At 44.6% G+C, this 23919-nt stretch overlaps 1 protein-coding gene across 4 annotated transcripts in view; it reads left to right on the top strand.

Annotated features, from left to right (window-relative positions):
* The window catches only part of FKBP15 (FKBP prolyl isomerase family member 15), a 48438-nt gene that overhangs the window by 4560 nt on the left and 19959 nt on the right, over positions 1-23919 (top strand). For 3 of the 4 annotated variants that reach the window (XM_075905220.1, XM_075905221.1, XM_075905218.1), the window contains exons 2-14: positions 1591-1700; positions 4207-4297; positions 4925-4994; positions 7609-7683; positions 9058-9156; positions 10408-10557; positions 12136-12204; positions 13771-13914; positions 14338-14480; positions 15801-15849; positions 20124-20243; positions 20764-20866; positions 21630-21733. In XM_075905220.1, coding sequence (XP_075761335.1) covers positions 1591-1700; positions 4207-4297; positions 4925-4994; positions 7609-7683; positions 9058-9156; positions 10408-10557; positions 12136-12204; positions 13771-13914; positions 14338-14480; positions 15801-15849; positions 20124-20243; positions 20764-20866; positions 21630-21733 — 1327 coding nt within the window. The remainder of the gene's footprint in view (positions 1-1590; positions 1701-4206; positions 4298-4924; positions 4995-7608; positions 7684-9057; positions 9157-10407; positions 10558-12135; positions 12205-13770; positions 13915-14337; positions 14481-15800; positions 15850-20123; positions 20244-20763; positions 20867-21629; positions 21734-23919) is intronic. The other variant, XM_075905219.1, reaches the window with a different exon arrangement.

Here is a 23919-nt window from a genome sequence, read left to right as displayed (position 1 = left end):
GGAAGAGAATTAGTAGTGAAACTGACTAGAATAGTTCAATTGAGAAACTTCAAAATAAACCTGTAGTACAAAAAATACAAAATAAATTGGTTCCACACTCTGGGAGCCTTTGGGTATGTCTCTACACAGCGTTATTACGGAATAATGTCATAGTACGCATCTACACTACAAGCCTTTATATCGAAATAATGTTGAGCTGGAGGAATTCTTACTCTGACTCATGTAACCTTCATTTCACAAGGAGTAAGGGATGTCAAAGGAAGAGTGTTCTTCCTTCAACTTCTTGGTGTGAGCTTCTTTTGAGAGCCCCAAAAGCTAGTTAAGCTATTTCGACTTCAGCTGCACAAATGACGTAGCTGAAGTTGTAGAGCTTAATTCAACTTTAGCCCTCCTGTGTAGATATGCCGTTAGTTCCTTTTGGGTGGTGGTGATAATTCAGTCCAGAAAAAACACAATTTGTAATGTTAATTAAATCAGAGGTATTTGTTTGGATACAAGTTTACATTAACATATGAAAATCAGGCTATTTGTTTCTGTTACTCTATTGAAAGCTGCCAAGTATCTGTGACAGTGGTCTATGCTAGTGACCAGGGCTTGCCGAACCGCGGCGAGCCCCTCTCGCCAGCCATGCTGTCTAGCGTTCTGCGCATGCGCAGATCACCTGAACCCGGCTTTTACGGGTTACATTCTACTCGCCACGGGCGAGTAGATTGTATTATTTGTCGAGCCCTGCTAGTGACTGGTTTTTTTTTTTTTTTTTTTTTTTTTCCCCCTCCCTCTGAAGATACCAATACTACGGAATTAAACAGGGTAGCTAATAAAACTAAACTATTGGTCTAATTTAATTTCTTCACTTGTGCTATTTTGTTTCACTCCTCTTAAACAATTAAACTGGAATTGTTACTTCCATATCTTTCATTCTGATTATCTTGATCCAGTTGGCTGCTTATGGGATTTATAGCAATTAAAGGGAATGTTCTTAAAGCTTTTTTTTTTGCTTTTCTTTAAAAAACTTGCATTTTAAAAAGGTGAATCTTTATTGTCAATAAACACATGCAGTTGGGGGCCTTGGAGTATACCAGTGTGTCTCATTGTAGGTAAAAACTCAGTTAAGCAGTTAAACATTGTTTAATTGATTAACCATTTAAATGTTAGGGGGCTGCTGCAGCAGGGCTTGGAGTGTTCTCACCCAGCCTGGAGCAGCCCTCTGCCCACACTGGGTCCCTCTGGGCTGGAGTAGTCCCCTGCCCATTGTGGGAAGGGGGCTGTTCCTGCTGGTTAACTGTAACCCGAAAGCATCACCTGGTAAGAGTGATGCTTACCAGTTAACTATTCACACTCCTACTTCCTTGCTAATATGGAGCAATTCAGTTTTAACTCCAGATTTTCTAACTTTATAGTCCTCACTTAGAACTGAGTTTGACTATTTAATTTCAGTCCAACTGTGTGCCTCTAAAACAGCAAGTAACAGTTTATATCATGATACAATTTAAAGTTAGCAATTTTCCTTGGTGGTGTTTTTTTTGGTTTTGGTTTTTAAGGAAAAGTCTGTTCAGTAAACAAAATAAATAATTAGTTTTCTCTTAACAGTGCCAGATTGGCCTCTCTCTTTGGATTGGATCAGACAGTATCAGGCCATGGGAATGAATTCTTCCAATATACAGCACCAAAACAGCCTAAAAAAAGCCAAGCGACAGCAAGTAAGTACAGACAGTCCCTGGGTTACATGGCTCCGACTTACATCAGATCCCTACTTGCAAATGGGGTGAGGCAACCCCACACTAGCTGCTTCCCCCAGCAGACCAGGGAGACGTGAAGCTAGCGCCCCCCCCCCCCCCCCCCCCCCCCCCCCGCAGACCAGGGAGACGCGGAGCGGCTTTTCTCAGCAGACACCTCAGCTTGAGAATAAAGGACGGAGGGAAGTGAGGTGTGGGAGAATAAAACTGAGCTCTGGAGAAATGTTTGGCTAGAGTTTCCCCTACAATATGTACCAGTTCCGACTTGCATACAAATTCAACTTAAGAACAAACCTACAGTCCATATCTTGTACGTAACCCGGAGACTGCCTGTAACTGGTATGGCGAATGTGGGGAATTTTAGCAATTTTTATTAGTCTGATGCATGCTTGATGTTCCCTCTGAGTTTCGCAGTGCTATGCACTGGGTGTGAAGGGATGGGATGAAGTCCTAACAAACTGAATAAAGTCTACATGTGTGACTGGACAATCCGGAGTATACATTGGAATTCCCAGTGTGTGGAACATTCACACCCAGCAGCCAGCACTTCTGAGAAAAGAGATTAGCCATGTCAGAGCAAAGTCTCTGATCGAGAGAAAACAGTCCTGCATTTCAACAGTCAGCTTCATCTGGATGTTTCTGGTGAACTGCCTCTGTCACCAAAAGTAGCAACAGCCAAAACCTCAGTCTCTTCTGACAACTTAGCCTGGTTCTGAATTGTCAATAAATAAGCCTGCTTGCTGAAGACTGAAGCCTAGGCCAGTGAACAGTGTCTTCATGCTGCCTAATATCAATAACTGCTGCTGTCAGCTAAGTTAGAATGCTGCATTCTTCATTATAAATCCTGGAGGGATCTATAATTCTGGTTAGCTTGCTGTTGGGAAATCCAACAGAGTTAAATTGCAAAAAGTAGTTCATAAGATGTCAACAATAACCTGCAAAAAGAAGTATTGAGGGGAGAAGGAGACTGAATTAGTCCAAACAGTTGTGTTAAAATCATGCCAGGTAGGGAGACAAGCAAAGTGTGGAACCAGAAATGAGTGGATAAAATAATGAAAGGACTGGCCATTTCACCCATCACTCCATTTCTGTTGCCCTAAAAGGACTTTGGTGAGAAAAATTGGCTACTGTATCAGGCTTTACCATTATGGCTGCTATCCCCACTGTGTTCTAGTACTCTGGACCTTCTTCATACTGATTCTGGAAGTTGTCCTGACCAGACTGGGCCACAGTTGAGAGAAGGGGCTTAGTGGCATTGTGACCTCCACCAGCTCAAACCTCCAACTGTATCAGACTCTTCTTCCCCAGGCTCACTGCCACCACCTCACCTGTTGTTTCTTTTCTTTCCTATTCCTCTCCTTTTTTCTTCTGTCTACTAAGAGTCTGGTTTAGCTAGGGAAGACTGTAAAGACTTTGTGTGCTGATAAATGGTTTTTCAAATCATACAACATATTGTAATCTGTACTTCACTGTACAATGCAAACATCAGCTAGGGGTGTGTAACAATGCAGAGTGAAGGATTCGGTTGCTGCTGTTGTGAAGAGCTGTCACTGTTTTGTTTGAAGCGGATCTCAGACCTGTACAGATGTCAGTAGGCATGGTTTCCCTTTTTATTGCTACGTATCATTTCTATAGTATTTCACCCAAAGGTCATCACAAAACATTAAAAATTTACCCTCCTTTTACAGCTGAGTAACTGAGTTCAGCATAGAAGAGGGTCCCTTTTCTTAGGGCATGTCTGTATGGAGACTCAGTGCATGGGAAGTTGTGGTGTGTATCTTTGCTGCATGCACAGTGGCCATGTGGACCCTGCTGTTGCACACTAGAATTTCTCTTTTGCACTTTAACCTACTGTGCTTTTAAACAGCAGTGGTTCTTTATGTGCTAGAAATGTCCAGTGTACAGTAGTAGGGTGGCCACTTAATGCACAACAGGATGGTGTGCTATAGGTTTACTACCTGGCTTGCTGCACACTGTCTGCTTACAGACATGCCCTGAGACAAGGAATCCTGTTCTGAACTTTAGGTAAATTAAGGATTGCACATCTGCATTGGTTGTTTCCTTGGCTTGCTTGGGAAATGGAGACCCTTAGTAGTATTACACAGCGATCTTTGTGGTGTTAGCTATTACCTAGCTAAAACCGTGACATTAGCTATTCCGGTGGTCCTGTCAGGTGCTGCCTTTTTGTCCCTCCATTTGAGATTCACTGCAAGGACAGGTTGCACTAGCAGCTGCTGTTGGGCAAAGAGCGGCTCAGGCAGACTCCTATTTCTCTTCTGAATTTGGTTCTGTGGATTGGTAAAGATTCGTTCTACGTACATTTAAAAATGGATGCACCGTCTGTGTCAGTCTAGATTAATCTTACTATTAGTTTGATAAACTGTCTCCAGTACACAAATCAATGCAATCTTAAACATAAGACTACTGTGCTGTTCCATTGCTGTCACTTTCCACTTGACTTACTCTTCAGCAGGTCAGCCAGCTCAGAAGACGTCGACAACCACAGCAGCTTCAGCAGCCCCATCAGTATTTGTTGCCGCAGCAGTTCATGCCTTTCGATAGTAAGTACCATAGTAGGCAGAGCTGTTGTTTCCTGCCCTGGCCTTTCATTGCTAGAGATTTGGACTCCAATTTTAAGATGTTATCACAAGAGAAAAATAATTTTGGGCGAGAAAGGGGGCTTTTACGTTGGTGTCCACATGGCATAAATGTCACACAATTTGGAATGATTCTTGGGACAAAAAAAGCCTATGAATGGAACGTGCTGTGATTTAGGACAACATGGTCCATTGCCATATATGCCTGCGAAGCTCAAGGCTTGAAGAGTGGAGGATGTTGCATGCTGTGATTGAAGAGTAGGAATTCAGGCATGTCACTTGCACTGCCTGTGACCAGTTCTGTCAGATCATCTTTATCAGTGTTAAATTCACTCCCTGGAAAACAGGAGGTAGAAACTAGAACCAAAACTAAGAACAGTGTCTGTGTTCTGCTGTGGAAAGATCACTCAGGTTTAAAAAGCACCAGAATTAAGTTCCCTATTTCTTTGGGGGCAAGCTAAAGAGATCTAGCTCAACTAAATTAGTCTGATTCAGAGGCCTGCAGGAAGTGGCCCTTAGACACCAAGGTGAAAAGGTCCTCATAAACACCAAACATGTGAAGAAAGATGACTCTCTCACTTTGCCTTTTAGTATAAATGGGCAGTATGTGAAGCAAGGCAAGTATGGAGCGGCTGTGGTGGGGAACCATGCTACCAAAGAGGTGAGAGAAGTCGCGTTTTCCCCTTTAACATACTCCTATACTAAAAGCAAATCTTGTGCAAAGTTGAATTGCTTCTCGTTTGTTGAGTCATTTTTAGTCCACTCTTGTCTGATGATTTCCAGCCCTGCTAGGCCTCTTGTAGCTCAGGTGCTAAGCTACGAGCTACTTCTGTAGCTGCACTTGTTCTCTGAGCATTGAGCAGGGCTGTTATAAAGGGACTTTTGCATCTGAGACTGAAATGAATGAGAGAAGGTGGAATGTATGTTCCATTGCAGTCCTTTTTTATGCTAAAGCTCTTTTGGTATTCATTAATTATACAAAAAAATCAGTTCTCGACTGCAGCTCTAGTCTTACAGCTATTTGCAGCTCTGTTACTTCAGAATAATGTCAGTTATTCCAAAATAACACAGTCTGCATCTACACTACAAGCAGTTATTTCTACATAATGTTGAGCTGGAGGACTTTTCCTCCAACTTTCCTTGCTCCTTGTAAAATGTGGGTTACAGGAGTTGGAGTAAGAGTGCTCTTCCTCGGACTTCCTGCTTTGTAGACTGCAGCAAAAGCCAACATAAGTTATTGCAACTTAAGCTACGCAATTGATGTAGCTGAAGTTACATAGCTTATTTCAGCTTTAGCCCTGCTGTAGATGGGCCCTTGGTGTAGAATGAAGGCGTATTTAGCAAGCTGTATTAAAAGAAATAACCTAACTCCCATCTGCCCTTCACTTGCTGCTGCCCCTTACCCTGCACCCTCCCATCCCCAGCCAGCCTCTCTCCTTCAGTTGTCTCCTTAAATTGGTCTTTAAAAAATAAAAAACAGAAAAATTTCACTGGTGTTGAGATTTTTTTCTGAGTTTGTTTTTAACTTCCTCCCCAAAAAAAGTCTGGGGTGAACAGGGAGGTTGAGGCGTGGCCAAGCATGATAGAAGATGTTTATACTACCTATACAGCTCTCTTGTGTTTTTATAAAAGAATTTGTGCTCAGCTATGCATCTGCACTTGTTAGCCTTGGTTGGACTACTGTTCAGTAAACTGGTGATGTGTATACTTAATCTGGCTAGATACCTGCTGGTCTTTGCTAACTGATCTGCCAGGGTATTGAGATCTTTTCATCTTTCAGTGAACCAATCCTGGGAAATTAATGTGTTAATGAAAAACAATGGCACTGTGGTTAAGCTTTCAAAAGTCAAGAAGTTTCAAGTTGTAGTTCTCATAGACTTTAAGGTCAGAAGGGACCATTATGATCATCTAGTCTGACCCCCTGCACAGTGCAGGCCACAGAATCTCACCCACCCCTCCCAGAATAATCCTCTCACCTATATCTCAGATATTGAAGCCTTCAAATACTTTGAAGACCCCAAGATGCAGAGATCCTCCAGCTGTGATCTGCACCCCATGCTACAGAGGAAGGCGAAAAACCTCCAGGGCCTCTGCCAATCTACCCTGGAGGAAAATTCCTTCCCGACCCCAAATATGGCGATCAGCTAAACCCTGAGCATGAACACCTATCCATTACCATATCCCTTGCATAGATACATTATAGTAATCTTACATGATGAAGGGTTCATATCAGACGTGGGCAACCTGCAGAAGTGACACACATGCAGAACAGGGGCTTGTGAGGTGCATGTTGATTACACAGCATTGACTGTGAGCCATGTGTTTTCTCTGCATCCACTCAAAGCACTGCTACCGTTCAGTTGGCACCCCCTGCGAATTCTATGTGAACAAACATAGCAAACTACTCTAGCCCAGAGACCATCTTGGTTATGACAATCTTGCGTCCCACTGAGATGGAGGGACACTCATTCAGCCCGCTCAGTAACCTAGGTTGCCCCATTACTGGGTCATATGTTCTAAGGCCAGATGGGAGTATTGAGATCATCTTGTCTAGGGGTAGTCAATAGGCAGATCACGGGCCAAATCTGGACTGCTACGCACTTTTGAATGGACCCAAAAATCTTATTTTCTTTTCTCTGAAGTCTGAATCTTGACTATACCTTGACCAAGAAATTTGGACCTTGACAAAAGAGAATAGATTACCCCGATCTAGTCTGACTTCTGAAGGTGAAATCACTTGCCAAGGGCCAGGTCAGTGATAGGCTTGGGAACCAGAGCCCAGATCTCCTGAATTCTGGTCTGGTGCTCTGTCTGCTAGGCTGCATGACATCTAGAGGAGACGTACCTGAACGCAGCTCCGCAGAGTGCTCAGCGTTTCCATTAGACTGTACAGTAGGAGGAAGCAGAATACAGAATCAGAATCACAGCTGATTTGGTGTAACCAAAGCAAGGTGTTTAGCACATGAATATTTAAGAGCTGTGAGGTGAGTGTCCAGGCCAAGTATGTGTAGACGGAGGAGTGTTATACGTGTATGCATGTTCTGCACATGTTGTAATACAGAAATGCATAGATTCATGCTGAGACTAGTGCAAACTGTTATTTACAGTTCAGCAGTTAAGGTTAATTGTTTTGATTGCTCTTACTGCTGGTACACTTGGCAAACAGTTGCCCTACTGCTACTGTATCTCTGTAGTACACACCAGAATTTCAGACTGGGAGTTAATTGTTTTCCCCCTTGTTTTCCCCTCCTTTCCTCCCTCCATGTGGAATCAAGTACAAGATCATCCTTTATATCAGTCAGCAGCAGCAGATCACGGTTGCCAGGATCCATCCAGGGTCTATGCTCACGGTAAGATTGCATTAGAAAATCTTTATTTTTCAGTAGTTGTGTAGGGACGGGAATGGTTAACTGGCATCTTAGCCCAGCTGGAGCAGCCCCCTGCCAGCCGGGACTGCAGCATGGTGCCCATTTAAGTGGTTAACTGATTAAATGTGATTTTACATCCCTAATCATATGTAGGGAATGTTAGATAATAAGTAATTGAATGATAATGAAACTGCATCAAAACTTAGTAGTTACACGTTTATTCGATAGTCCTCGGAGGCAGAGCAGGCAGCCAGTAGTGCTCTCCTGACCCCACTTCTGGTGAGCCTTCTGCCACCCCGCACTGTTGCCTCTGCATCAGAGGCAGCAGCATGAAGTAGCAGCAGCCTCAGTCCACAGGGCAGAGCTCCCAGCAGACAGAGGCTGTGCAAGCATCCCATGGAGGCTGAGGGGGGCAGACGGCTGCATGGAATCCGGTGCTCATGGGCAGTTGGCTTTTAAGCTGACTCCCCACAAGCACCACCTCCCGCCTCTTGCTGCCTCTGATACAGAGGCACACCTCTGAGCAACACAGTTACTGACCTAACCCCTGGTATATGCAGTAGGGATGTGAAGGTTAACCTGTTAATTGTTGAGCCTCAACCTTAACCCTGACACCTCTTCCCCTTTGTTCTCCAGTTCAGTTCCCATGTTCTAACTGCTGGTGTTTCCTGCGGTCAAGTGTTGGTGGTTCAGTGGCTGTTGGGGAGGATGGGTTTTGTGTCTTTGTCATCCTGGGACCCTGTGGTTCTGGTCAATTTCAGCACGAATTTTAATGATCCATTCAGTTCATTCAGCCAGCTTGCCTGTGTACACGTGCACCCTCCCCACCCCTGTGGCTTAGTCTATTCTCAGAGCAAACGTAACCCTTTACTTCCTACTGGGTAGCAATGCAAAGTAAGGCGGAGAAACTGAAGAACACACAGATTTTTTTTTTTTTTTTTTTTTTTAAATGAATAACTGTTACACCTGGGTTCCTAAAATTAGACTCCTAAATTTGTGGCTATGGACCCAAAATGACAGAGGCTAATTTTTCAGAAGTGCTAATTACCTACCAGCTCCTGGTGATTGGGACCTGCATATGTTTTGCATCTCTGAAGATCAAGGCACTTAACTGTCAAAATAGAGATTTCCTGGCCTAATTTGGGTCATCTGTTTTAGGGAAATTGTGCCCTATATGGAAATTTGTAAATCATATATTTAACAAACTCTAAACACTTTTCTTAAGGGTACTGATCAGAGTAATAAAGGCTAACTTCTGGCATCTAAGCCTGCTTAGTTTTTAAGCAATAAAACTCCTCTGTCATATAAGTAGATTCTTTCTAATTTTGATATGGGACTGATTTTCCTTTTCCATAGGTTCAGCCCAACAACTACTGTACATTTTATGATGATCAGCAACAAAACTGGTCTATCATGTTTGAGTCAGAAAAGGCAGCCATGGATTTCAGCAAACAGGTAATCTTCTGAAGGCACAGGCTGCATTCTTGTGCTAACTCTGCCTATGTTGTTGGCAGTGGAGTTAGATTCAGACCATCAAACAAAAATCATGGTTACTCACAACTTGCTAAGCTGCATTCTTAATCAAAGTCCAGTTTAGTTTCCTCTCCCCACCATAGTAGGACCAAAATGCATCTTGCAGGTTTGTAAATGTGCTACATTCTGGTTGAGTTTTGATTAGCTGGCATCCTGTTTGGCTCACTTGAATACCAGGCAGCATGTTTCCAATTGTCATGCTTCTGTAGCGCTTTCATCCAAAGATGTGTTTTTAAAAGTTAGTTAAATCCATCAGCACCCTGTTTGAGGGAAGTGGTATTTTCATTTTACATATCAGGGAAATGCTGCATGAGGAGAGGAAACATCAGTAATGTCCACATGGCTTCTTTCTGGTACAGTAGGGAATAAGAGAGAGAAATGTCTTCAGTCTAAGTCAGCGGTTCTCAAACTGGATAGGACCCCAAAGTGGGTTGTGGCCAGTGTTCCCTCTGATAGAGGCAGTGGAGAGTGGGGGGAGGTGGCACTGCAGAGACGGTGCTAGGAGGAACTGGCTTTTAAGCCAGCTCCCCCCCCAGCACTGACTCCTGTCTCTCCCCGCTCTCCCCCTTGCTGCCTCTCATACAGAAGCAGTGGGGGGAGGGAGAAAGCAAGTCGTCAAGCACTCAACTCGAGTACTGGCTCACATCCGTACTACTAATGCAGAGTCCCTCAGCCCTTTTTACCTCTCTGCTCTGGATCTGTCTCCCACCAATCAAACTAAATTTTAGCCCAGGGTTTCTAACCTCTCCAGGCAGATGGCCATCTGTTTACAAAGTCAGCATGGCCAAACACACGGCTCTTTATTTTTCCCTGCTGATACTAGGTGAAAAACATTTTGGTCTGGAACTTCAGAGTTTCCACTGATTACGTCTAACAGTGGAAAGTAGCAGGGTGCTGCATTCTTCTCTCCCCCTGCCCCCCCGGGCCCACAACCCAGGGCTCAGGTTTTGATTTCAATCCTGGGTGGCTGGGCTCAGGTTACATGTCCCCTTTGGCTTTGGCCCCCCACCTGGAGCAGGCTGTGGTTCCCTTACCCCCATCCCCTTGCTTCATGGTTCATGTGGTAATTTTGGTTGTCAGTGAAGTTTGAGAACGCCTGGTCCATGTGGAATTTGTTGTGCTATTGCAGCTGGCCATAGACAAAAGGTGCTAATGTTTGGACTTCCTTTATAGTTCTGCATTGCCAAATCAAACAGCAGCCCTTCACTGGACTCAGTACTGTACCAGGATCTCATTGCTGGAGAGGGGCAGGGATTGGAAGTAGGAGACTCTCTGGAGGTTGCTTATACCGGTTGGCTGTTCCAGAACAATGGGCTTGGGCAGGTAAAAGAGCTTTTGCTGCTAGGAATGGGTTAATACTACATATTCTCAAATGTACATCCTTGGAAGAGACTTGTAATCTGAAAATTATTAGACAGGCAAAGTATTTTCTCATCAAAACTTACCCTGTGATAGGGTATCACAGATCCAGAGGATCAACAACTGAGGGTTTGTCTTCAATACCAGGAGATCAGTATTGCAGTGATTGATAGACTATAGCTTGATTTAGCGTGTCTAATGAAGACCCACTAAATCAACCCCCAATCTCACTCCCGTTAGCTTTAGTATTCCACCCAAACAAAATCATAAGGTATATACCACAGTAAGTTGACCTACATTGTTGTTGATGTAGCTGGAGTTGCATAACATAGGTTGTCTTAACCCCATAGTGTAGAACTGACCAAAGAGGCCCTTCTGTCTTTTAGTCTGCATGGAGAGCAAGCTTATATCTCTATTTTCCCTCGTTGGGCAGCGATACTAAATATAGGGGAAACTGACGCACACATAGGATTTGTGTGCAAAAAACCAGAAAATTATCTTAATAAATTCATTTTAGTATTGAACAGTGGAGATAGTAATAAATTTAATAAGTATTCAGGAAAAGATGATCAAAATACTTATTTTTAATACCCAGCACGGATATTAAACAGAAGAGCCATGAAAACAGAGCTAATTATTCTAGCTTTGAAAATGGCTTTACCAGGCCTCAGGTGTTACTTTACATCTGCCATCAGAGCCTCTCTAGAAACTTACAAATGTTTGAAAATGTTACTTTTACACCACAGGTTGTGCTTGGTTTAGTAACTAATTGGTTATGAAATCTTTGAGGGAGGTTGAGAGCATCATATTCCTACAAACAACCTATTTTGAAGTTCTCTAAGCTTAAAAAAAATGCACAGGGAGGCCTCTTCTATACATCCTATCCTCAGTCAGCTCCGTGTGCTATAAGGGAAGAACATTTTTCCAGCCAGATACATATTTAATAAGGTGATCATTCCTTCTTTGGGAAGCAAGTCACTAGGATGTAAGCATAATGCAACACTCCCATGGCCCTGTGGCTTGTGATCTCTGCTACAATATAGAAGATCCAGGTCTAATTTCCTTTCGTTGATGTAGACACTGTCTGTCCATTTAAACTGGTAGTCCATAAAGCAGAGCATTAAGGTTATACAGATGTATAATGCTTTACAGAAGTTAAAATCTAGTTGTCTCCAGTAATCTCCCAGACAGGTTCATTGTACTATTACTACTGCAATCTGGCTATGTAGTATTTAATTTGATTCACTCTTGCCCAAGCTGTAGAACTTAAAGTTGCTTTTCAAGCCTGCGTCTCTAGTTACTGCATGCCTATGAACTGTTACCGGGCAGTTGGTTAGAAACTCTGGGTATGCTGCGTCACTCTTCTGCCTCCCCTGCTTAGCGGTCAGTTTTGAGTAACCACGCTGAATGACAGAAGAGGTGCTAAGTATGAAATAAAGGACATTATTTGTTTTTTTTGAATACCGCCTTACAGTTACAAACTTCATCAGCCCCATGGTAGGAAATCCTAGTGATTGTACCGTTTAACTTTCAATTCCATAGGTGTTTGATTCAAACATCAACAAGGACAAGCTGTTGCGTCTGAAGCTGGGTTCTGGAAAAGTCATTAAGGTAGAACTTTACCTTCCATCTTCTGTGTGAAAAAGTCTCCTAGATCTTGGAAAACTTCTGACAGTTCTGTCTGGATTCTCACAAAGCAACATAGCTTTTGTTGTATCCATGACAGTGTGATAAGAAGCAAGAATAGTGCTTGTATCAGTGACATGAAAGAAATTGCTGGCTTTTTAAAAAATCTCTCCTTGGTTTGCACAGCATCTCACATCTACATTTACTGCATTGTCCTTGTTCTCTCTCAGTAATAAAGGGAGGGACGTCTGTAGAACTTTCCTGTGCAGTAGAAAGGAAGCTGCCTATTTGGAAACAAATCTTCCTATCAGGAGATGCCGTGATACTTTTCTGGAGGCAGCACATTTAGGCTGCACAGCTCCCAGAAAAGTAGCTTCCTTGTGAGGAAACTCGGTTTGGGGAGAATGTATTCTGTTGCTCTTTTTCCCCCCCCACACTTTCAGATCACTTGAAGCTGCGTGTGGGATTTTTTTTAACTCCTCTACAGACAACCTGTGCATCTCTGTCCCCACTTGGGTCCATCAAACTGGTGCAGATCTGAGATTCTTTCAGGTTGGATGGAGGAGGGGGAGAGCTGCTTGTCTGCCACAGGCTTGTTTGTGCAAATCCAGGCATAAATCTGCCCCACGCTAGCCTGCTATGACCTTAGTGTAAGTGTCTGCTTGGACCATGCTGCTGTGGACCACAGAGCTGTGCTCAGCGGCAGCATGCATCTGAATACCGTATACAGGAAGCTACTGTGGGCTAGATTTATACCCCCATGTACCCAAGAACTAAGTCTCAGGGCTGTAGCTGTACTCATCTTTCTGCAAAAACAATGAGTTTTCTTAAATGCTACATCTAGACTTAAGCATGGCACTTAATTGGCCAGTTTATTAATTTACAGGAGAACAAACTACCAGTGGTTACTTTCTAAAGCAGGGGTGGGGGGGGACCTTTTTTGGGTCAGGGGCTACTGAACCACAGAAAAATCAGTCTCAGAAGTTGGGGGCCACACACAAGTGAGAAGGAAAGGGGGGGGCACCCTCTTCAGGAAGCAGGAGAAATACACTCCCCTCAAGATCCAGCCCCAAGACCGGTTTAACTCTTCCAGGGGCTTGAGGCTAGTAGATTTTTGCCCCTCTAGGCTTTGGTGAGGGGCCAAAAATGAGGGGTTTAGTTTTGGGGGTGGGGATGCTTTTGTGGATGAGGGTAGGGTGCAGGCAGGGGTTAAAGGTTGGCAATCTGGGTGGGAAGTAGACTGCAGGATCAGGGCGAGGGTGCAGGGTCTTGGTGGGAGGTAAGGTGCAGTGGTTGGGGAGCCAGGGTCTAGGTAGGAGGGAGGGTGCAGGAGCAGGCTGGCGGGTGCAGAGATGAGCTCTTAATTGGCTATTATAGGTCCTTTGTTTTATCCTAAATGGAGCAACACTCCAGATCTTTAAGAAACTCTTCAATATGCATCCTGGATCCTTTAACCTGGCCTAGAACAGCTGTAACAGAATGATTGCAGATATTTTCATGCTGCTGAGCTTTACAAATCAACTCTCGCTTTTGTATTTCTGAAATGTAAAGAGTTGGGAAGAAGGGATGATCGGGATGAAGAAAGGAGGAAAACGACTTCTCATTATTCCTCCAGCATGGGCTTATGGGTCCCAAGGAGTAGCCAGTCGCATTCCTCCTGATTCCACCCTGATTTTCGAGGTGGAAGTGAAGCGGGTGAGTGTCGTTTTCCAGATGTACAAAAATATATCTGGGTTGGGCTGCTGGTTCTATCATTTCTACCTGTGAAATAGTAACCCCCCTTCTGCATGAATCAGAAGCTTCCATGTACCCAGTAAAATATCAGGATACGTACAAAAAATACCTGCATTACTAAACCACATCTGATTTGAGAGCGCTCTTTACTACTTCTTCGTAAGATGTCCAGGAAAAAAATAAATTGAGCCTTCATCAAATTATGAAGAAATGGTAAGGGAAACTTCAAACCTATAATTCCTAAATAGATGTAAATTTTTGCTCTAATGCAAATGATAGTGTGATGAATAAAACATTGGCCAGAATGAAGCAGAATACTAAAGAGTTGTTTCGGGACCCAGAAAAACAGATCTGCATGAAATATCTTCATTGTGATTTTCTTAGGTGAAGCTGGTAAAGGAGTCTGGCTCTGATGGACAGAGTATTGGTTCTAGGGATTCATCTGTATCTTCCCCAGTACCCAATTCAGACAGCTTCTCTGCAGACCCTGTCGGATTACCTCCTTCCTCAATACCTCCGAAGCCTGGGTAGGAAAATAAACACTTCCTATAGTGGTATAAATGTATGCAATGTTTGGCAAACATAGGCCCTGATCTGTGTGCAGACCTCATTGCAGGATCAGAATCACAGATAACATTTGCTGTTCAAAAACGTTAACATTTTCTGCTGTTTGGATAAGGTTTGCTTTGGGATTTGACACAATCTGAGTGGAAGGCAATGGAATGATTCATTGCTGTGCAGCATGCCACTGATCTGACATGACCAGTGTTGTAATTCTTGATTGTTTTATTGCTACACCAAATGGAAGCCACTTATGTGACTGGTGATACAAAGTTTGGAAAAACAGCACAGTTCTAGTTGTACCGTATCTTCCGGCGTATAAGACGACTTTTGATGCTAAAAAACATCCCCCAAAAATCGGGGGTCGTCTTATACGCCGGGTATACAGGCGGCGGGGCAGCCCAGGCGCGCCGGGGCTGTCCCGCTGCCGGGGCGTCCTCAGAGGCTTTGCTCCCGGTGTCCCTGGTCTGCTGGAGACGGTCCCCAGCAGACCAGAGGCACTGGGAGCAAAGCCGAAGTGGCGGCAGGGTGCCGCGCTTCTGAGGCTTTGCTCTGGCAAAGCCTCAGAGGCGCGGGACCCTGCCGCTGCTGCGGCTTTGCTCCCGGTGCCTCTGGTCTGCTGGGGACTGTCTCCAGCAGACCAGGGACACCGGGAGCAAAGCCGGGGAGGCGGAGGGGTGCTGGGGTATAAGACGAAAACCTATCGTTTAACTAAAAAATTAGGGGGTCGTCTTATACGCCCAGTAGCCTTATACGCCGGAAAATACGGTAACTTTCTTTGAGGAAAGGCTGTTTCAGATTGTGATCAGGTCATCAGTTAGCATCAGATTGTGGGGACGCAGTGTTCAATTAGCATGACAAAAATAGCTGTCTAGTTCACATAATAAATACTAATAACATACCACTTCTAACAAATTCCATTTTCTCATTATTGGAGAAATGGCTCAAGCATTGGAAATACTCATGGTATAATATAATAATGGGTGGCTAAGTATAAGGTTGGAGAGGGGTGGGGGGGTGTACAGTAGGTATTTGTTTTAATAATACTTATCAACAACCTGTGTATTCTGTAATTCCACAGTCATTGAATTTGTTACAGAACAGTGGTCCAGAGGCAAAATTGGTTACAAATAGCTTTCCATACATGAAGTATTGAAATATCTTCTGATAGGAAAAGAGAAGTTTTGCTTGTGGGGATTGCAGTTAGTGGGTAACTTAGAAATTTAGTGCATTCTTCAGATATTTTTCCTAACTTTAATTCCAACCTGTACTTGTTTCCTCTGCAGCGAGCCAGCTGTTCGGGCCAAGTCTAACTCTATAAGTGAACAACTAGCAGTAAGTATTGCTTTAGCTAATGTGAAATGTGTACAGGAATGTCAAAATCCCTAAGGCTTGCCCAAATTATTCAAATAATGCTAAGGGCCTATCTGAAATGCCTGCAAGGAGGGCATTATCTCCAACACTTTTATTATGTTATTATCCAGAAGCCTCACTTGGAATCAAAGCCTAGTTCTGCTGGGTGCTGTACACACCTGGGAAGCCTTATTCCTGGTTCATTCAGAATTCACATTGGGACTTTGAACTCCCAGCAAGAGTTTTATACTTAAAACTAAGCTCCCTGGAGAGCTGCTGGAATGCTTGAGTGTAATTCAACCTGAAACAGTGGTTTTACAAATAATTGGGCAACATTATCTGTCTGTAATATACAAGCCCCCTGCAGCTCATGGTTTCTTTACAACAGCCAATCACCTCAGAGGAGCCTGAAACAACTATGTTCCTTGTGTTCAGGGGCTTTGTCATCCCTGACGTTTGGAAAGAGAAACAGTCTTATTCCTTCACTTGCCTTTGGCCTCTCATTTGGTAAATCGTTTTAAAAGGTTGCATCTGTCATCCTGTTAATGGTGAGGGGCCTCTTCAGTAGCTCCAGTCTTAAAAAAAGCTTTTCATTTCACCTTGCCCAGTAGCCTGAAGGTTATCCCCCAAGGGTCAGGTTTTCCCCACTTCCCTGGGTAAGGGTTTGTCTGCAAGGATGGTGGAGTTCAAATAGCGGTTTCTGCTTTGAATCCCTCTTGCTTGATCGTATAGAGGCATTGTAGTCGAGCTTGAGGATTTCCCTGTCATTTTTAGTTGTGGGTGGGGAACTCAAGGACATACGAGTCCATGTACTCTTTTTAAACAGGTTTTTGTACAATGACCATTAAAGGGTAACTTTGTATTAATTTTGCATTTAAAGACTTGATTTCTTTGGCTCCCTGGATGTTAATAGAGTTAACTCTCTTCTTATATGTACGACTAAGATACCATGGTGATAGTCAACTTACTATCTATTAGGGATGTAAATATCCATTTAAAAAGTTAACTGGTTAACCACAGAGAGCTGGGATCCCACGGTGGGGGCTCCTTCTTGCAAGGACCTCTGCGGCTGGGGTCCTGCAGCCAGCCCACGGTGGGCAAGCAGATCCTCCAGCACAGCCCTCCATGAGTGGGGCTGCTCTGGCCAGGCCAGGCTGCCAGTTCACTGGGTAAGCATTCCAGTAAGGCTTTTGCATCCCTACTATCCATTTAATTTTTGAGGACCTCAAAAGTAAAGCTTGTAACCTGCAGTGAAGTAAGAGTCTCCAGTGTGCTGTAGGACAGAATGGACGACTGAGGCGAGCTGGACTCCTTTGTATCCCTTATACAGAGGGAGCACAGCCATGGAATGAAGGAGTTGGTTAACTTGGAGAATCAGTTATGGGCGTTCAGGGATGAAACTCTCCATCTTTGGCAGTGTCGTAGCCACGTTGGTCCTGAAATGCGCGCGAGAGACAGTGGATGAGGTAATACAGTACTTCTTATTGGACCAACTTCTGTAGGGGAAAAAGACAAGCTTTTATGCATCACAGAGTTCTTCCCCCATATGGAGAAGGAAACCAGAGTCCAAACTAAATGGTAGGTGGGGCAGATTGTTCAGCATAAGGGATTCGCACCTGTTCTAGAAAGCCACTTAAAGGAATTCCTCTGCAGTTGTGGGATAGCAGAGGGTTAGGTTAGTAGGCACTAGCGGGTTACAAGTTGTAATGGACCATAAGACAAATGTCTCTGTCAAGTCCTTGTTCTTGAGTGTTCAGCAGAATTATGGATTTAAGGTCCTAAGCTCGTGTTTTGTAGGTGTCATGGTGATTTTCTTGAAGGACAAGACCTGAAGTCTGATGCAGAATGATTGCTTTGTTCACCAGAGGATGAGGGGGGGGGTTGTGTCTGCTCTGAGTGATCCTGTCGATTCCAACCAGGTGTGTGCACACCGTGTGCATGAATGTCAAGAACTTTTTCCCTCAGCTGCCCACATCAAATCAGCTGGGGAGCAGCTCCTTAGAGTGGCGCCTTCATGGGGCTCAGTATATGGCCCTGCCAATCTGCCCTTCCTCCTCCCCCTTCAGTTCCTTCTCCCCATCCATGGCGGTGTTGGAACAGTGGTCGTTTGCTTGCAAGTGCTCCCTCAGCTTCATAGTTCTCGGTTGTTGTTGTTTTAGGCTTATAGTTGGTAGTTTAGTTGGTGAGTGGGATTGTTCTGTCCTCTCACCTGCCTGGGGCTGTGGGACATGTTGCAAGCCCAAGACTTTAAGGCTTTTGCGCTGCTTGCCGTAAGCCCATGCCAAACAGCGACTCCCACGACTCGTGCCTTCGGTGCCGGGGGAAGTTCATCATTCAGAGTGCTGCAGAATTTGTGAGGCTTTCAAGCCTCACACAAAGAAGGAAAGAGACCTCTGCCTAAAGTAGCTCCTGATGGAAGCTGCATTTGGACATGCGGGCACCCCAGCATTTGGAGTGGGAAATAGTACAGAAGAAGGAGTCTGCTTAAGAGTCCTGGCATCATAAACCTCTCTGGAGCCACCAAAATGCCACAGAAGGGCAGAGAGTGGCCAGGCTGCATAGTGGTCAGAGCCCACCAGCAGGAAGCAGCTGCAAAACAGCCGAAAATACTACCATTGATTCCAGGGAGCCAGGCACAGTCCTGCATGTGGTCCCTGTCATGGGGTGTAATTGTTTGGCACTCTGGATAGGTTATGGTGTGGGCTGGAAGCTGGTAAGTAGGGGTGTACGTTGGTACGGTTTTTCTGTATTGAAGCAGGTTCTCTTGCTGTATGTAGGTGTACTGTTTCATGGTGCAAGCTACTTCTCTGGTTATGTGTCCTTTTTTTGGGAAGGCAGGTTGACGTGTATTGCAGCGTCTATCCCAGCCTCCCTTCTAAGAGCAAATTCTGTGGTATCTGAGTGTCTGTAGATAACGTTTTTGGGTGGGTTTTGTGTAGTTACTGGATTTGTGAAGGTAGGTGGAATGATCAGGGGACTTCCTGTGTATTGTCGTTCCTAGGGTTTTGTTGCTAAGTTTATCATGGTGTCCAGGAAGCTGATGTGGGCGTGTTTTAGAAGAGAGTTTGATGAAGGGGTGGGGTGGTCAAGGTAACTGAAGCTGTAAGGGAAACTTACAAAGGTGTTAAGTTGTCTGTTCGGAGGATGAAAATATCGTTGATATCTCTCAGAGATATAATTGGCTTTGTGGTGCATGTTTCTAGAAGTTTTGTCTCCGTATTCCATGCAGAGATTGGGATGTTGGGGACCCATCCCAGTACACATGGCAGTTCCAATGGTATAGACAGACTTTGTTGTTTAAATTTAAAATTATTCTCTGTGAGGCTAAACTGGATGAGCTTAGCAATGTTTGGGTTGGATTTCTGTGTGTGGTACATTACCTTACAGATATTTGAGAGAGGCAGCAATTCCATCATGGCCAGGGTGGTAGTGTATAGAGAGGTTGACATCCGTGGTGGCAAGGATGGTGTTCTAAAGGAGGTGGTGGAGTTTCTGGAGGAAGTTGATTGTGTCCAGAAGGAAACTACCCCATGTGTGGGGAATGGCTTGAGGTGGTTTCTGTGCATCTTGTTGTTCCTTCAGCTAGATGTGATGGATTTGCCTGGGCTCCCTTGTTAGTGTACTTTTGTGTATATAGGAGGTCCCTGGCATAAGTTCCTGGAGGATGAGGTTATAGTGTGTCCCTTGGAGTTGTTTCAGGAAGGATTTAATTCCCTTACATTTCTGTGTGCATTGTCACAAAGTAAACACTCCGTATCTGACCTCTGTCCTTGTTCTCAACGAAAACCTGCACACTTTTAAAAGCCATGCGGCAGCAGGAACTCACCAGTGTGTCCCACCTTAGATTTAGCTTGGATGCTCTGATTTCTTTAATTAGACCTGAGGGTGAGCTTCGTGAAGCTGGTCCCAAAAAGAGTTGGTCCAATAAAAGATATTGCCTCCCCCAGCTTATTTTTCTATCTTGTTAATGTGTTTGTGCCATAGATAGCCAGATAGTACTCAGGAGACTAAAATCAAATGTAAAAACAGAATATTAACGCTATTCTCTCTTTAGCTAAAGTATTATCTAAAGGGCCAACAGATCCTAGGAATTTTCTAAATATACAGAGCCTTTCTTCATTGGCTAGCTGAAAGACTGAACAAAGCTTGTACTGCCAAGTCCATGCAGAGCCTTAGTACTCAGGATTAGTGTCAAGAGGACACTGAAAAACAGGTTAAAAGATAGAGGCAAAGTAATTGTCAATTGTTTCTTCCAGAATCCTGATGTAGCAAAAGCAAAGCTTATTTCCCGGATGGCTAAAATGGGACAGCCTATGCTACCTTTCCTTGCAGGGACAGCAGGCACCCAGCTTGACTCCAGTGACTCAGAAATAGAGGTGCGTCATGAAGCACTACTACCCTTAAAATGTAGGTTTGATACACATTCCAGGCTGTGAGAGCGCTATTGCTGAGTGCAGTGGATGCTCTGCCTGCCTACAGGGTGACTACCTGCCAGTGTCTTCTGCTTTTTAGCAGCTCTGCTGGGACACCTTGAATGCAGAGCCCTGCGCAGATACAAAATTGGTATCTGTGTCTGAAAAATGAGTCGCAGATATAGATGCAGATACCTGTGGATATAAAGCAGATATCCACATCCGTACCTGCAGATACCTGTTGCTATAAAACAGATATCCACACCCACATCCGCAGATGCAGATACCTGTGGATATCTGCAGGTTTGCAGGGCTCTACTTGAATGACTAGAACTGTTGATATTCAGTTCCATGTGAGGCTAGCTTTCCTGTCAAACTTAATTTCCACGTCTAATCATATTTGGTCTTAGGAGTGGCTGTGCATGAAAACTTTTGGCTGAGTTGTTAGCTTACTAATACTGACTGAGATCTGTGACTGTTTTAGGACCCAAATACACTGAGAGGAACAGCACAGCCTGTCTCTTCATCCCCCAAGAGACCTTTCTCACAGCCTGCTCACGCCGTACTGCCTCAGTTGACAACACAAGGTAATGAACTGGCCTGCTTGCATTTGATAAGTAGGAACTGCACTGATGAACTAGCATGTTCAGTCACTTCCTGCTGCTCAAATGGTGTGTGCCTTTAAGGAACAGAAAGAAGGAAGTGACTAGTGAGTGACACTCACATCACTCAGCTCCCCAGATGGGCTATTTCTTGTGCCCATGAGGCTGGGAGTCGATTACTTCTCTTGAGTTAGCCTAGCTTATATAGAAGTGGCCACAAAGCAAAGTAACATTTGAGCTGCTTATGTCCACTTGTCACTAAGACTTCTGGGGACATACCCATGGCTCAGTGAGCTGCTGTAGGAATTCTCCCCCAATCCACTGGGGGAGAATATTTCTGAACTTTCCATGTGCATGAGGGGAAGAAGGGGAATTGTGGGAAGGTTTGGCGGACTCCTAGCATTCAAGAGGAGCTAGCTGGCTTCTGTGCTACACAGTGGTCTTGTTAGCAGCTGGGTTGTATTCACTGAAGCTTTAACCTTTACCCCAGCACACCAGACAGCGTGAGTTAAAAGCACTACACGCAGCGTTTGTGTGTGACGGGGACTCGGGTTGGGGCCAAACACTTGCTTTCTTTGCAGTGTAGACAGCCCTTAATCTTCCTTCGGCAGGCTTGTGGAACGTGTCCCGTAGTTGTGAACCATGCCGAGGGCCCATACACTTGTGTCAAATAATGCAGGCAACTGGGAATGACTGTGAGCAACAAAGGAGACTTACTGTGCCAGGTGTCTTCTCTCGTTCCTTTCAGTGCCTCCTCCGTCTGTTCCTGGTCTCCAAGCACCCTCTGCTGCCCTCATGCCTGCAACCCTGCAGCCCCCGTCAGCTCTCCCTGGAAGTGCACAGAGCTTTCAGGTATTGAAATCAGACTAGTAGAACCTATCGTGCATCTGGCAGCAGCGCTCCCTTAGACACGTGCTCTCGCCTTTGGGAAGAGGGGATCCACCCAAAGAAGAATGTTGGAACATCAGAGGGTTCAGACAAGAGCCACAAGAATAATTAAAGAACATAAGAACGGCCACTCTGGGTCCTCCCAGTGGTCCATCTAGCCCAGTACGCTCTGCTGTCAATGGCCGGTACCAGGTGCTTGTGAGGAAAGGAGCAGAACAGGCAATCCGCGAACGATCCGTCCCGTCATGCAGTCCCAGCTTTTGGCAGTGAGAGGTTTAAGGGGACACAGCACGGGGTTGCATCCCTGACCCTGTTAGCTAATAGCCATGGAGTCACAGAACTGGGAGGGACCTTGGGAGTCATCTAGTCCAGTCCCCTGCCCTCATGGCAGGACTGTTCTACCTGGACCATTCCTAACGGGTTTGTTTAACCTGCTTTTAAAAATTTCTGGATTTTTCACAATCTCCTTAGGCCATCAATGGACCTGTCCTTCGTGAACTTACCTAACTTACTATTGGCCTTCACAGCCACCCCAGCAATGAGTTCCACAGGTTGATAGTTGCTAATCCATTAATGTGTCAGCCTGTTAATTTCAGTGGGTCACCCTGGCTCTTGAATTATGTGAAGAGGGTAAACAGCACTTCACAAGTGGTGTCGTGAAAGTGAATAGCAAGAGTTATGGTAAGAAATGTTGTCACGATAGGCTTGGGGGGTTTCAATGACCTGTTCTAGGAATCCTTTTATGGCAGTTCTATGGCCTGTGTTGTGTGGCAAGTCCGACTAGATCAGCAATGGACAACCAAGAATAGTGAGTGGGCTGCACGAGTGGCCCTCCTTCATCCCAGTGGGCTGCAGCTGCCACAGCTTCCCGGGGCTCCATCTGTGGCCCATGGACCACCCGTCTTCCCCACACCCATCTTGTGCACTGGAGTCCCTCAGCCTCTCCTCCTTCCCCTCCCTCCCATAGCTGAAACAGCTGCCAACAGCCGATTCAGGGAGTTCCAGCTCTGGTGGGGTTGGGAAGGAGCAGGAAAGCAACATGAACTAGTGTATTTGTGGCACTCCGAAAGTGCTGGGAGTGAGGGGCAAGAGTAGGAAGTGTGGGGTTCCGGTGTCCCAGTGCATGAGAGGCACGTGGGGGGGCAGAGAGGATCCATGGGCCCACCACTGGACTAGACAATCATAATGAGCCCGTCTGACTTTGGAATGTATGGAAGTGAAATTGACTAGTCTGCTTACTTTGTCCAAGATGAATGCAGTGAAATTAAGCAACCGGCAGGAAGTCTAGTGGATTAATAGCACCGAAAGAACTGTTTAAATCTCTAGTACTAGAATCCATTTAAAGAAATGAATTGAATCAAGAAATGAACAATCACGAAAGGCCAGGATTTTCAAGAGCACATCCAACATGCTGAGCTCTTTTGAAACCTTGGTTCATATTGTATCCTCGTTTGAAAATCTAGTCCTAAATGACCAGAAGAGAATGTGATTTTCCTGACATTGGTGTTTAAATTTTTTAACTTAACATAACAATGAATCAGGGAAATAATATTCAAGAGCTACTTGAAGAAAATAAATTAGCGCAACTGCATTCTCTGTAACTGGAGTTGAGAGGCCAGTCAAAAGGGTCCACTTGTAAAATTCCACAGTGAAACCCTAGCACACAAACAAAGCTATTGAGCACACCTACCTGTCAAAACAAATCTGTGTAACTTTCACAGGCAGCTCCTTTGCCAGAAGATTGTCCCACAATTAGACCTAACCACGTGGAATGTTTTAACGCCTAAATTCCAACTGCCTTTCACTCCTTCATGTAAAGAAAATGTGTCAGCTTTGGTTAAAGCAGGAAAAGTGTTTCTCCTCCACTTCAAACACTACTGAACAGGCCCGGGGTTTCTAAAAATAATTTATTTTTGAGCCAATTCCAAGCACTGTCATTTTGTATTAAATGGAAACTCTTGGAATAGCCTTTTTGACACCCCCCTCTCCCTGCAAATGCTTCAGTTCTTTTTCCTGAGTGAGAGAAACTTGTCGGGAGAGAAATGATTTGCATTTTGTGGTAGTCATCTCTAAGTCAGACTGAAGTGAATGGGTTCGTTCTTGTTCTTCCTTAAAAATGGCTACAGTGGACACTTCATAGAATCACAGGG

This window comes from Pelodiscus sinensis, chromosome 22 (genome assembly GCF_049634645.1).
Source record: "Pelodiscus sinensis isolate JC-2024 chromosome 22, ASM4963464v1, whole genome shotgun sequence".
Lineage (NCBI taxonomy): Eukaryota > Metazoa > Chordata > Testudines > Trionychidae > Pelodiscus > Pelodiscus sinensis.
Note: the sequence above shows the minus strand (reverse complement) of the source record. Positions and strands in the feature narration are given on the sequence as shown.